This window comes from Sabethes cyaneus, chromosome 3, assembly GCF_943734655.1.
Source record: "Sabethes cyaneus chromosome 3, idSabCyanKW18_F2, whole genome shotgun sequence".
Taxonomy (NCBI): domain Eukaryota; kingdom Metazoa; phylum Arthropoda; class Insecta; order Diptera; family Culicidae; genus Sabethes; species Sabethes cyaneus.
Window position 1 is genome coordinate 174,853,502 of NC_071355.1, and position 14,806 is coordinate 174,868,307.

The 14,806-nt window shown below is 37.9% G+C and overlaps 2 protein-coding genes across 2 annotated transcripts; one reads left to right on the forward strand and one right to left on the reverse strand.

Annotated features, from left to right (window-relative positions):
- Positions 1–10,352: 10,352 nt before the first annotated feature.
- On the reverse strand, positions 10,353–10,676 carry LOC128743419 (endocuticle structural glycoprotein SgAbd-5-like). Its single transcript, XM_053839993.1, has one exon. It carries the CDS (start codon positions 10,665–10,667, stop codon positions 10,353–10,355), a length of 315 nt encoding a protein of 104 aa, XP_053695968.1. The 5' UTR covers positions 10,668–10,676.
- A 2,964-nt stretch (positions 10,677–13,640) lies between these two features.
- On the forward strand, positions 13,641–13,964 carry LOC128743175 (endocuticle structural glycoprotein SgAbd-5-like). The gene has a single exon (XM_053839701.1). It carries the CDS (start codon positions 13,641–13,643, stop codon positions 13,962–13,964), a length of 324 nt encoding a protein of 107 aa, XP_053695676.1.
- Positions 13,965–14,806: the final 842 nt, after the last annotated feature.

Here is a 14,806-nt window from a genome sequence, read left to right on the forward strand (position 1 = left end):
ATGTGAAAATGTTATTTAAAGTTTAAAGTGCAAAACGAGTAATGTGGTGATGTGAATAAAGAAATTCGTGCTTAAATGAATCATGTTCTTTACTGGTGACTGATTTTGCGGTGTCCGTGATTTCCAGCTTAATTTAAACACTTAAAGCGTCTGTTTATGTTATGTTTATGTCTGTTCATGATGATCTAAACTAGAATGGAGTTATTTGTTACTATTTCTTTGTGGTTTTGGATTCTAGATGATTACGGTGTGGGAGAAATAAATGCTTATATTTTGTAAGTTTGAAGTAGTTAATTAAAAACTGTGCCATAGAAAATCAGTGCATTTTTAATAATACTGTCATAAATTTCAACCAACTAATTAACATTATATTTGAGCATTCTATCACAAAAAAATTAAAACTACAACTGAAAACAAGGTTCATGGAAAATTCGAATCCTTTCAGTGAATAAACATCTATGCCGGAAAAATCAAATTCGAACAAAATGAAATAACCTGCAAGTGCAGGGTAACCAACGTACTTTGGACCCCAACAGTAGCTGTACATAATTTGGTCACTTACAGCCAAATCAAATGGAAGTGTCTAAATTGTGTACAGCTCCTGATCGGGTCCAAAACATGTTGGTTACCCTACTTGTAAGGGTTTATACTGGGAGAAAGTACCTATACCGATCATGTTCTTGAAGGCGACAAAGTCTACAAGTCCTTATTTTAGGCTGGTGTATAGTGAACTCTCTAATCCCCGGTTTGTATTTCTCCTCCTTGCCGATCTTATGTCGAATTTGTTTATTCAATCCGGATTGGAACTGGATGAACTTTTTGTGTTCATTTGCTCCTATCTGACAGATAAAATTCATCCAGTTTCAACCCGGATTGAATAAACAAATTCGACATTAGTATTTTAATCGCTAATGACGAACTTCATGTCATGTTTTGAACAGTAGTCGTATTTATGCTCTAATTCTCTAATTGCAAGTAGATTTCCTCCTTGTCCTCACTGAAACAACTGAGGTGAAGCCTCACACTCATTTAGTTAGCTTCGAGGTGCGATGCTAGTCTAGCAAGCTAGTCGTCGCATGTTTGAATCTCGGTTGGATGATACTGCTAGAGTCCTTGTCGTCTGGTACCAACAGCATTTTCTATAAATAACAGTTCTGAATGCTCGCAGGTCGTCTTTTATCGTTGTCATAGTTGTGCATTATTTCGTTAAGTATTGTGAACGTTGATTTTTGGCATTGGTGGCATTGGTGGCATTGGTGGCACTAGCGATCTTTTCTAAGGGGGTGCTATACCCCATGGAATTTTTCGACCGTTTTATTTCATCGGCATGTATAATTTGGAATTAGTTCATAGATATTTGGTTGCGCACATATTTCGTTGAACTAGCGATTTCCGAAAAAGCAGCAACACAGTATCAAACTTTCGTCACATCAATGAGCTTTTAAAGAGCTTTCAACTTTCGCCGCATCGATGAGCTTAGAGTGAAGTAAACAAACAAAACGCAAACGCAGGAATCAAAAACGCAATCCGATGCAAGCGGATTAATTAAACATCCTAGTGATCCTACATATTATTCAGTTGCTGCTGTTAATTTTGATTGAATCGGAATGCCTTGATAAAGAAAACAAACCCTTTTTCGCGATGTTTGTAGTCAGTGCGGTTGGCTGCGGATCAGCTGTTTATGTTTGCAAGCTCCGCTATTTGACATATATTACCAATACTGATACAATATTCAAATAAACGTTTAGGTTTTTAACGAACACATGAGATGTACAGTACAGTGTTTGTCGCACTAACACAATAACGTTAGCCACTTTCGGTTCCGCCTTAAACCTAACTTAATCTCCACAAGGGCCTTTTGTTCGTGAACCCCCTGATATATGTCATTGTATACATACAATATGAATATATACAATTTCGTTGGAAAACAGGTATGAAATGGGGAAGGCAAACGAGAAAGCGATCAAAATAGCCTTTGCCAGCCCAAGCTTCTACCTAGTGCCTCCACGCGGTTATACCCGGTAATACTCTATTTAGTAGCTAAACTGGGATCTGCGATGCTGCGTGGTTCCCAGATGCCTGATTTCAAAACTGAGAACACGAAAACTCAAAACATTTCATGAATGTCTTTGATGTCTTTACAAAATGATTGTGCATAGTAAATTAAAAATTTACGCTATATCATTCCAAAATATCTATACCTATAAAGAAGGATTTCTGTCTGTCTGTCTGTCTGTCTGTCTGTCTGTCTGTCTGTCTGTCTGTCTGTCTGTCTGTCTGTCTGTCTGTCCGTATGTTCCTTATAGAATCGAAAACTACTGAACCAATCGGCATGAAAATATGCATGTAGAGGTTTTTTGGGGCCAGGAAAGGTTTTAGTGATGGTTAGAAACCCCTCCCCCCACTAAGAGGGGGGGGCTCCCATACAAATGAAACACAAATTTCTGCATAACTCGACAACTAATCAAGCAAATAGCACAAAATTTGGCATGTGGGTGTCTTCGGTGACAAGAAGTTATTCTATGGTAAATTGCGACCCCTCCCCTCTTTATAAGGGGAATTATAACTCCTCTCCTCTTTAAAAGGGGGGGCTTCCATACAAATTTCCTCATAACTCGAGAACTAATCAAGCAAATGGAACCAAATTTGGCATGTGAAGGTTTTCGAGGGCAAGAATATTTTCTATAGTAAATTAGGACCCCTCCCCACGTTAAGAGGGGGGGCTCCTGTACCAAAGAAACACAATTTTCCTCATAACTCGAGAAGTAATTAAGCAAATGGAACCAAATTTGGCACGTGAGTGTTTTTGGAGCCATAAATGTTTTCTATGATGAATTGGGACTCCTCCCCACTTTAGGAAGGGGGGCTCCTATACAAATGAAATGCAAATTTCCTCTTATCTCGAGAACCAATCAATCAAATGGAACCAAATTTGGCATGTGGGAGTTTTACATGGCAAGAAATTTTTTCTATGGTGAATTACGACCCCTTCCCCTTTTAAGAGGGGAGCTCCCATACAAATGAAATTCAAATTTCCTTATAACTTGATAACTAATCAAGCAAATGGAACCAAATTTGGCATGTGGGAGATTTTGGAGTCTTGAATTTATTTTACGATAGTTAGAGACCTCTCACCCCTGTGGTAGGGGGATATGGACTCTCCTACAAATAAAACAGAAATTTTTGCGAAACTCAAAAACTAATCAACTCGAGAAATTCGAGACTCTTTCATAAAACATTAGTCAATACAAGACCATAAAAACTATCTATAGTAACACTAGATCATTCAGGACGAGACGGTCGCGAGTGTTGCCGGTGACCCGCCGTCGGAAGTGCCGCCCACTGGGGGGCTTGCAAAACTCGAGATTGTGACAAAGATCATCCGAGATTCATGATTTATGTACAACACAGGTTAATTTGTGGCAATACGAAGTTTGTCGGGTCAGCTAGTTTAAAATAAAAGGAAAATGCGCAGCTGATGATTTACATCAATTTAATTTTATTATAACCTTTAATAAACAATAATGAATTAAAGGATTCAGAGCAAACTTAATCACAGTTGGCATTCTTAGAACTAATTAGTTTGTATCAAATCGCTTAAAACAATATTTCAACAAAATAATCCTAGGGGTATTTACTATTTATTTGACATGCAGTCAATTTGATAATTTGCAGTCAAAAAATAAATCAATTGGTGCACGCTCAATGAAATATGTATGATTTCATACTGTGCATTTCAATTTAATAGAAGTTTCTTCATTTTATTTCTATTTCGTTCTTGTAACCCAGAATAGATTAGAATAGAATAGATTAGAATAGATTAGAACACGCAAAAAGACAAACACAAGATTTCCATCATTTCCATCGCCCTTTCGTACATGCCATCAGTTCTAAACTGATTAGGTGTCTAACCTTACAATAGCATATTCATACACTGAGAAAACTTTTCGTATAGTTCCTATGTGTTGCAGGAGTAGATTTTTGCAATGTGCCCTGTAAATGATCTTTATGTGCCAAACATTTATCATTTTGTGCACGCGAAAAATTTGCACATACTATTCATATATGTATAATTTTTATGTGTATTTCTGGGAGGATTGTGTTTATATGCGGCACATGATAATCATACGGAATTTCATATGGAAATTTACTATTAGTTATGTGCAGAATATTCCCAAGTAACAATTTGGGGTTTATTACACTCTTATGATGGCATTTAAGACCAAAATTAGTCTTCAAGAGCACCATAAGAGTATAATAAAACTCACAGTGTTACTTGGGTTTTGAGTGTACAATCGTTCAAAGTGAGGGTAGCGGAGCGCACTTTCCCAAACCAGTTTACTTTCAGCACATCATATTAGTCTAGGTTCAAGTGACATGAATAATCTTCATTTTGTTGGAACGGGTAAACTTGGTGGCTTTTTATCGTTAATGGGAATAACTAACATCCGTATGTAAGAGAAAGCTAGCATGGACACTTTTCATTTTTTAACATAGCGAGGTAAACAGTCGAGACTTGGTGGATTTGGACCTTATAAAGTTATCCATTTTTACTACATCTTCGAGGACGGGTTTAAAAAATGCTGGATTTTCTTCTGCCTCGAAACCATGAACATAACACACAACCACCAGAAGAATTTTGATAGTCAATCGCAATATCGGTGCTTTCATTCAAATCGACACGCAAAATATTTGTAATTTTTCATACACGTACTTACTGAGTCCTCAATGTTAGTGAAAATATCTTCTATTCTTCTAGAGACCATGTTATTTGACAAAGGAATAAAATTTACTATTTTAGCAGAGTCAATTCCTATCAAGCAATCAAGTTTTTTGCTAAGTTTGGGACATCATAGCTAATGCGGTATGAAGCTTCGAGCACACTTTTATTTTCTTTTGCAGCGAATATGAAAAGTTTTGGGAGATCTTGCTGTTTTAACAATCGCTCAAAAAATTCAAAACCATCCATTGCATATATTGAACGCTTCGTTTATAGATGACGTGAAAGCAATGATGGCTTCATAGCCCAAGTAACAATTCTAAAGTCACTTGGTTTTACTTGAAATGTGTAAAGGTTTTATTACGGTATTAATCATTGTTGGCTGCACCACGTCTCTGTGGTCATAAGTGTGGCGTAGCAATACAAGATGGCGCACCAATCAAAATTGATCTTATCGCGGTTGCTTGTGAAACCACAATAAATCTGTTAGTTTTATAGAGTTCTTAAAACAGTAACCAAACTGACCAAACAGTTTTTTTGCTGCTATTATGAAGAATATTAAAGTTCAACACCAAAATCAAATTTTATGTGAAGCCATATTGCCATATTCTAGTATTTTGTTTTAGCACGCGAACAAAAATTCATCAAAGCAAATTGTTATGCAGAAAGAAAGAATGTTATCAACCGGTTTTCCTGTCACAGGAAGCAACTAAAATGATTTTGCTAGAAATTGAGATTGACTTACTGAATAAAATTATTTAGTTAAAACAACCAGTTTTCGAAAATTGCAAAATTTCAGTAGCGCTTTGATTTTAGCCACCTATCATATCAATATCGCGCATTAAACGCGCACATGCTGCCAACCAACGAAGTTACTTAAAATTTATTAAATATTCTATGGGATATTTACCATTTTACCAGATGGGATATTTACTTTTACCAGAGCGAGAAGCTTTTTCAAATTATAGCGATTGCTGTCAAGCAGCGAAAGCTTAACCGGTTTTATTGTTGCTTTCAACAGAGCGTGATATGACTACTTGAGCTTATAATCTGATTCTTATGGAGGTTATGAAAACATTCTGAGGAGTTGGTCACTTGCTCAGATAGCAGTTTTATAGCGGTCATCAGGAAGTTCTGGTGGAGCTCATAGTTTTATTAGCGGTCTTATGAAATTAGGTATGACGACCACTATACGGATGTAATAAAACTAGGAATTGTTACTTGGGAGAGCTATTGACTAGTGTTTCTCCACAACGCACATTGGTTTCGGATAGTTGTCTTTTGACGCTCGTAAACCCACATTTAAGGCACTCAGTATCATACTTTCTCTTCTTACTTCTGTTCATACATGGAGACTGCCCTTTTTCAAAGGTATTCTAGCTGAATACAGTAACTGGCGTGACACCACGTTGCCCTGTATTACTTTTAAAGTACTCTGTAAGATAATCATCAACCGAATCCAGGCGAAGGTCGATGGTACTCTCCGGCAGCAAGCTGTATTTCGTACTGGCCAATCATGTGTGAACCATATCACAATGCTTCACAATATATCGGAGCAGATCAACGAATTCGAAGACTCTCTTCTGCTGGTGTTCGTTGACTTCGAGGTGTTCGAGCGATTCAACCATGCAAACATCTTGGGCGCACTTAAGCGTAGAGGAGATCCAGATGAACTAGTCTATGTCATTGAAGTTCAGTTCGATGCGTTCTCATGTAAGGCTTACAATGGCTTTTTGTCCGACCTTATTCCGGATTTCACGCTAATTTGTCTATGGGGTTGGCAGTACACTCTAGGAATTCAATGAAACTTTGTGTGGCCAAAAAGTTCATGTAAATAAACAACCCTGCATGCTTAATTTTTCTAAAATTGGTCTAGACTAACATTTGTCTAAAGCCCGTAAACGGCTGAATAATGCGTACCGTCGGTACCTTGTGCACGTGTAGGCATAAAATAGACCCTACTGTGGTTCATAGACTCTTATTCAGCAACTTCTATTACTACCTCCTCGTGGTACCAGCCGGGATACGAGCAACTTTGGTAGAGATCGGGTAACTAACCCCGGTGGAAGCTAAGCTCGTATGCCGATAGGAAAGAAGGGCTCTTTCGAGCTTCGTTGGCCCTCCGGCGAAACAGGGGGTGGTGTAGCAGGCCTTGCAAGCCGTCACCACGAAAAATACTAACGCCCGGAACGAAGAACAAGGAAATTCTTACTGGAACAATCGGAATAGACCCACGCGACGAAAAAGGACCATGAATTGGAAACTCGGGACGTGGAACTGCCGATCTCTCAACTTCCAAGGCAGCACTCGAGTTCTCTCCGACGTATTGAAGAGCCGTAAGTTCGACGTCGTAGCGCTGCAGGAGGTGTGCTGGAAGAGCTCAACGGTACGTACGTTCAGAGATGGACATACCATCTACCAGAGCTGGCTACAGCTTTCATAGTGATGGATGAGATGCGGAAACCGGTGATTGAGAGCGGGCAATCAATCCTCGAATGCGCAGGTTGAGAATCAAGGGTCGATTCTTCAATATAAATTATTGTAATAATAAATAAGCATCATCAACGTGCACAGCCCTTACATCAGAAGTACCGATGACGGCAAGGATAAATTCTACGCGCAGTTGGATTGTAAATACGACCGCTGCCCAAAACATGATATCAAGATCGTCATCGGGGATTTCAATGCTCAGGTCGGCCAGGAGGAGGCATACAAACCGGTGATTGGGAGATTTAGTGCACACCAGCGAAACAATGAATACATGAATACAGAGTTTTCACGCACCATTTGTTTGTTGACTTCAAAGCAGCATATGATACCATCGACCGGAAAAAGCTATGGAAAATTATAGACGAGAACAGCTTTTCCAGGAAGTTCATCAAATTGATTAAATCTACGATGGATGGTACATAGTACTGTGTTCGGATTTCAGGTGGATTGTCAAGTTCATTCGAATCACACAGAGGGCTTCGTCAAGGTGATGGTCTTTCATGCCTGCTGTTCAACATAGTGCTACAAGGTGTTATGAACCGAGCGGATATCAACACGCGCGGCACGATATTCAACAAATCTAGTCAATTCGCGTACTTTGCCGATGAAATGGATATTATCGGCAGAACATATGTGGCGGTGGCTGAACAGGACACCAGACTAAAGCGCGAAGCAGAAAAGATTGGGTTAAAGGTCTAAAACAAAGTCTAAATACGTCTAAAGCAAAGTACATGCTGGCAAGCATAACCGAGGCCGACTGACGTCGTTTGAACAGTAATATTCGCGTTGACGAACGTAAGCTATTGCCACCTCCAAAAATTTACTGTAGGGGTGAAGCAGAAAAGGAATTTGTTAACCCATTATGTCCTAGCGTATGATATATCATACCTAGTCTTCAAAACCTGTTTACTGCTGAATTTCCATAGTTAGCATTGTTAATATATCACTACAAGAGAGATAAGACATGAATCTGATGTGTGTGTGAGATAATCTGTCAGTTTTTGTCATTTCACCTGTATTTTCAACAGTGCAAAGTTGTGATAAATGGCGGAAAAAATGTTGAAAAAATGGCGAAAAAAATTTTGTCTCCAAAACGCATGAAAAGTCTACATTTAGTGATGAAACATTATCTAACATGTAAATTGATATTTATATGTAAAGTCTATCACAAAATTCAATAAGAAATCTGTAAACAACTTTGTAATTTGTTTGTTTGAAACTGAGCCTATGAAATATTAAACCGGCGATATCTTGGACTTGAAACCATTCCAAATGACGAGTTTGCGTTTCCCGACACATTCGAACCATAATATAATAGATTACAGAGTTTCACTTCATTTGGACCAAATTTAGGTACACCCGCGTCATTATGGGTTAAAGAGCGCAAAAGATCGAAACATTTTGACAGATTTTCACCCACACTCACATATGGGAATTGCTATGAGTATGCAAGAGATCGTTTAATGCCGTCAACGCGAATAATTATCGACGGCGATGAGTCTGAAGTAGTTGCCGAATTTGTCTATCTTGGTTCACTGGTAACGGTGTACAATGATACCAGCCGTGAGATTTGGAGGCGTATTATCACCGGAAGTCGTGCTTACTATGGGCTTCATAAGCAACTTTATGATAAGACTTTTCGAAAATATTCTGAATTTTCACAAAAAATACTGAAAAAAACTGTTTCTAGACTGAAAAAAGGATTTTAAAAACTAAAAATCGATTTTCTAAAATAAGCCCTCACAAAAATTGATGAATTTTTTTTCAGATGGATAATTATGTGCCCTACAAGTCTTCCATACATCGCTAATTCATACATTTAAGGAAAAGAAGTTTTTCTAACAAAAACGTGTTCATGTCCATACTGAGGAAAATGAGCCTTTTCCAAAAGTGCATTTTAATTATCTACTCTCAAGTCGTTTTTTACACGGAACATACGTGGCGCGTAAAGGAAAACCGTTTATTTTTTTTTTAAACCGCGTTAAGCATGAGCATGAGCATAAACTGGTCGTTCATATCGTAGTTGCACCTCCGTGATTGATCTGAGCTAATGAAGTTGCACAGTGAACTACACAGATAGCATTCCGGGAAAGTTAACTATCTTCAGTGTACAACAATTCAATAGCTACAACTTTAAATAGATCAATAACGGCGCCGGCCACGTCCTTGTGATCGTTAGGGAAGGGAAGGATTGTTAGTTCAACATTCGCTGTTATGAGGCCGAGTTTACCTCTGCACCTGCACGAATGTCACGGGAAGGAAGATTATGTTAGTATGAGAAGGTATGATCAGATCTGGATTCACTGTGGTAAGTGATGCGATCAGGCAATCTAATAAAATAACATCAAACAATAAAGAAAAACGTTTCTCTGGAGCGCAAACCCATGGCATCCGGCCACTGGTAAACATATAACGATATCGAACTGACTTAGTAGAATAATCCGCGTATCTATAGTAGAATATGCAGCAGCTTGAGACGAATTGTATCATATCAATACAAAAATCAATGCGTTAATACTTTTTTTAAACCGCATTAATTCGAAAATCGTAAAAAAACGTGTAAAAAGAGACTTGAGTGTATAACTTTAGCGGAAAAATCATCAATCAAACCGTTTTTGTAAAATATTTAGTTCTTTAGTGCCATTTCTGATAAAGAACTGATATCACAAAATGACAAACTTTTTAAAAGAAGACATATATGCACGTTGAATTACAAGTATTTTTTAGACCGACAAAGTTTTATCTTGTACCTACAAATTCCGTTGAACTCACAAGGAAGAAGCGACTTTATGTTTACTAGTTGGTAATCGTTAGTGACAGCAGGATAATTAATACGCTGGTTTTTAAGACAATATTGGTATAAATCACGATATTAATTCATAAAAATTAATTTACGCATCCAACACCGTAATAAGCTCCTCAAAATCATTATAATTCGATCACAACAGACAATTCAGTTTTGCATAGGATCATCATAAACGGATATTGCGGATGCTCAAACTAAACAACATAAATTAAAATACCAGTAAGACAGGATCAGTCACCAATAAAAACTCGCATGTTTCATTCAAGCATAAACATCTTTATTCACAGCACCGCGTTACTCTTTTTGCACAACTTTAAACTATTTTTTTTTTCACATCTAGGCACGAGGCAAATGGGCAGCTTCCGGCTGGAATCCGTTCTCATCGGCAACGTAGTTAACGGAGTAAACGACACCGTCGGCACCGGTGTACTTATAGTTTCCCTTGACCACGATGGCGGCAGCATCATCACCGAAGGTCTTCAGCAGGGCCTGTTCGGCTGCGGCGATTCCGTTGCTGGTTTCGTAGGCTATGTTGTATCCGTCGACGCCCTTGTGGTCGTTTTCGAACTTGACAACGGAGGCGCTTTTTTCATCAGCCGAGGCGGCCAGGGCGACGGCTACGATGGCGGTGAAAACAATCAGGAATTTCATTGTGGTTGATTTGATTTGAACGAAACTAGGTGGATGACTAGCTTGACTTGCTGGCAGTTGACTGAGTGATGATCGGTGATGCTGATAACACACTCTTTTATACTAGGAATGCAATCGATGGCATGCAAATTCGTACCGTTTGGTGCCAAAAAGAAGATTGCGAATTCGTAATTTAACAGGTACTGGTCTATGTTAATATTATTTATTCTGGTTTTCCTATGTTTGTCTATGTCCTATGTATTATGCCTATGTAAGGAGGTCCGGAAAAGCAACTTCGAACTGGACCTCCATCTAACAACCCGTTTTTCAACAAACCGGCCCCGCTTGTTTTACTTCCTCGTGTGACAAAAGGTGTGATCCAGAGGATTTTTGCTTCAGAAAGGTTACCAGTATCACCTGGAATTAAGTCCAGGCCAGTTGAAGTGAACCCAGGTAACCAATAAGCATTAACATTCGCAGTAAATCAATTTTTATTGATATTTAAACTGCACGTTGCTGCATATCTTTTAACTTTTTGACTGCATTGATATTGCAAATTGGCATCCAACACTCTATTCGAATTCTTCCTGTTAATAATCAGCTTCAAAATTTGCCAGAGTAGTTTTTAAGTAGCGTTTGAGGTGGTTTAATTACCTTTAACATTTGCATTGAGTTACTACCCAGCAAACATTTTCATTGTACAATAGCTTATCAAGCGCTCATTTACTGGACATTAGCTGTATAATGGTAGAATAAGCTGCTCTTCAAATAATACGTTTGTTGGGTAATGCCTACCAGATACCTGGGTAAGGTAAATTGCATTACTTTTACTTACTGTACTACTGAAGGTGATAAATAATTCGTCATGAACTGTACAACTTACGATTAACGGGAAATTAGCCGTCATTAACTTTTCGTCGGAGAGCCCAATTTCGGAAGCAGTTTTTTGGCCCAAAAGCGAGGTTCTGTTTATAAAAATGTAAATACTGCATTCTTCTTGCCAATCTGATCCCAGCGAATATATTTTCATGAACGGAATTTTTGTTTCAAACAAAAAAGCTGCTTTTGAAATTGGCAGAATCGATGACGACTAATTTCATCTTAATCGACGGCGTACGTACCGATATTTGTTTTCAATTTTTGTCTAAAAAGAAAAAAAAGGAAACATACCAAAAAATTTCAGGAGCCTAATTAACTTTCATATGCAACTAAGAGCGTATACATCGGAAGCAGTACCAACGAAACTTATGATAATTATTTTCACAACTACTATTTTTAATGAAACTTTTGTCAAAAAAATCTCCTGCTATACGTAATCAACAGTGAGAAGAACTTCTTAATAGATAGGACTACATTATGCTTGAGCTCCATAGCTGTGATCGATAATGATGTTTCCCACGGATCCGTTTTAGAAGATTTTCATATTATATTTTTAGTTACATTATCATAAAGGTTTCAAGTAAGCTTCACGAAGATTGAGTTTGTAGTTCTGACGACACGTTAGAAGATATTTTTTATATTCGTATCAGCAAGCTCCATAGACATTAACAGTCGTCGGTGACCTAGGTAGATAAAGTAGAGAGAAAAATAAAATCTCTTCATCCCTACATAGCAACGAAGCAGACACAAATTGATGTGGCACTAAATTTATGCTAACGTATAAAATTATCAGCGTCTGCTGAAGAAACCCTTCATTTATATGTATGCTGTTAGTTTTAAATTCCGTGTATCTATATTTAGCCGGTTAGAAACACCTTAAGCAAATGCCTAGTGCTTTAGTAAATTAGTTTTAGCGATCCTTGAGATGTTATTCTCAAGAAAATTAAAAAACACAAATTAGTTAATGCAATAATAATTAAATTCCGCAGAAAAATATAGTTGTTCGGTGAATGAATATAGATACTCTTACTATTTAAAGGCATTTTTAAGGCTTTTTCGTACTAATTATAGTTTTTCATTGTATCTCGTATGGTATGGCCATTGTTCGCTTGAAATGTATATATTAAAGCAAGATTCAATAGCCGAATACAAAATATTGATAACCAGTTTGAGTCCAAAGATTGATGACAATAGCTAAAAAATAATCTGTGCAATATATTATCACACTGACTGATTAATAGAGCTGCAAAAATCAAGTGTCAAGCAATAAAATATTTTATTCCTTAACAAGTTTTCTAGTAGGGAAATTTACTGGAAACCAGTTTATAAACATTAAAATAGCTCAACAGACGAATGATATTGAATTCATACATAAATTCAAAAAATTATATCTACTAACTTAGTTTGAAATCAAGTAACTGTCGGCTTTGCATTGATGCAAATTTTTGCTAATTTTCTAAAAAAAAATCTACCGTTTGCAAATTTCGTCAAATATGTAGACTTTCAATGACGTGAATAGAAATGGTTTGATAAACTATTGGGACAAATCTTATTGTTGCCATGGTGACCTAGTGCTGATTCTAACAAAAAAAAAAGATTTTTCACCTAATCGCAACACTAAACCTTTCCAATCAACAATTTCATTACTTTCAGAATCGGTTAGGCACAAGTTTAAAAGTTATCATTTGGAACGTTTTCATCACTAACGCTCATTCGCAAACTATGCAAATCACTTCGTCGGTATCAAATAACCGCGAGGATCAGCAGTTCCTTCCTAGCCGGTCTGTTGTTTCCTCCTGTTCACGTTTGCTGGCATTGTTTCCTTCTCGCGCGGTCAGCCGACCGGTAGCGTTTACCTTGAATTTTCCTACTCTTCTAGTTTGGTCGCATCATTTTCGATAATCTGTACCGGTTCCATAACTAGCTGACTTTGAGGCGCATCTTCACGGCCCGAAGAAGGAAGGAAATTGATCGCATTCGCAGTATAAAAGAGCATCCCAGCATCCGACCGAACATCATTCAGTCCACTGCCATAAGCATTAGAAGTCTGCTAGTCAGCTAAGTTCAGTGAGAGTTGCACCACAAAGTTCAAACACACAAACCAAATCAACCAAGATGAAATTCCTAATTGCCTTCACTGCCATCGTTGCCGTCGCCCTGGCCGCCCCCGCTGCCCCCTCCGACGAAAGCAGCGCCACCGTCGTCAAATACGAAAATGACCACAAGGGCCTCGACGGATACAACGTAGCCTACGAAACCAGCAACGGAATCGCCGGAGCCGAACAGGCCCAGCTGAAGACCTTCGGTGATGATGTTGCTGCCATCGTTGTCAAGGGATCGTACTCGTACACCGGTGCCGACGGACAGGTTTACACCGTCAACTATGTTGCCGATGAGAACGGATTCCAGCCGGAAGCTGCCCATCTGCCTCGTGCTTAAGTGTGAATTTTTGTTTTAATGTGGTTCAAAAAGAATATAGCGTGGTGCTGTGAATAAAGAAATTCGTGCTTGAACGAAACACATGTGTTTTTATTGGTGACTGACTCTGGCGGTGTTCGTGCTTCCTGCCTTGATTTTGTTTTGCTTTGAATGGTTTAATATTTAAACCAGATATAAACTCATTGGTACATTTTGTGATGAGTTTCACTTGTCCGTTATCATTGGTTCTTGGTTTGCTTTCACCGTAAATGCACTGTTTTGAATATTAACTTTAATTGCAAAGCCTTATTTCCCCTAACATTACTACCAATCAGCCAAAATATTACCCGTCAATTAAATTTCTAAATTAAACTGAATGTATACAACAATAAACAAATATTTGAATCTGAATGTATACAACAATAAACAAAATACTTTTTTTTTGTTTCAATCTGAATTGTTAATAAACTAGCGAAAAAATTATTAACTCAATTGAACTGATTTAAATACTTTGAAGTATCCGCCCTAGATCGAGTTCAGAACGATGAAATACTTTTGAAACTTTTAACCGATTTTTCATCAAAAAAAAAAAATGCAAAAACAATTGTCACAAAAAACCGTATTAAAATTTAAAAAAAAGGTTACCGCGTGAATGACAAATCATTGTGCTCTGCGCTGGAATACTTCCATCTTTCTAAATTTCATAATCGTGACTATTATTGCCTACCAATTTGATAAACTTTTGTTCTTTAATATGTACTGCAGCATGAGTTGTAAGATTGGCGAACGACTGGATAATGCGTAACATAGACCCACCAGTGGTCCTTAGCCTCTTGCCCATACCTCCTCGTGGTACCATCCGC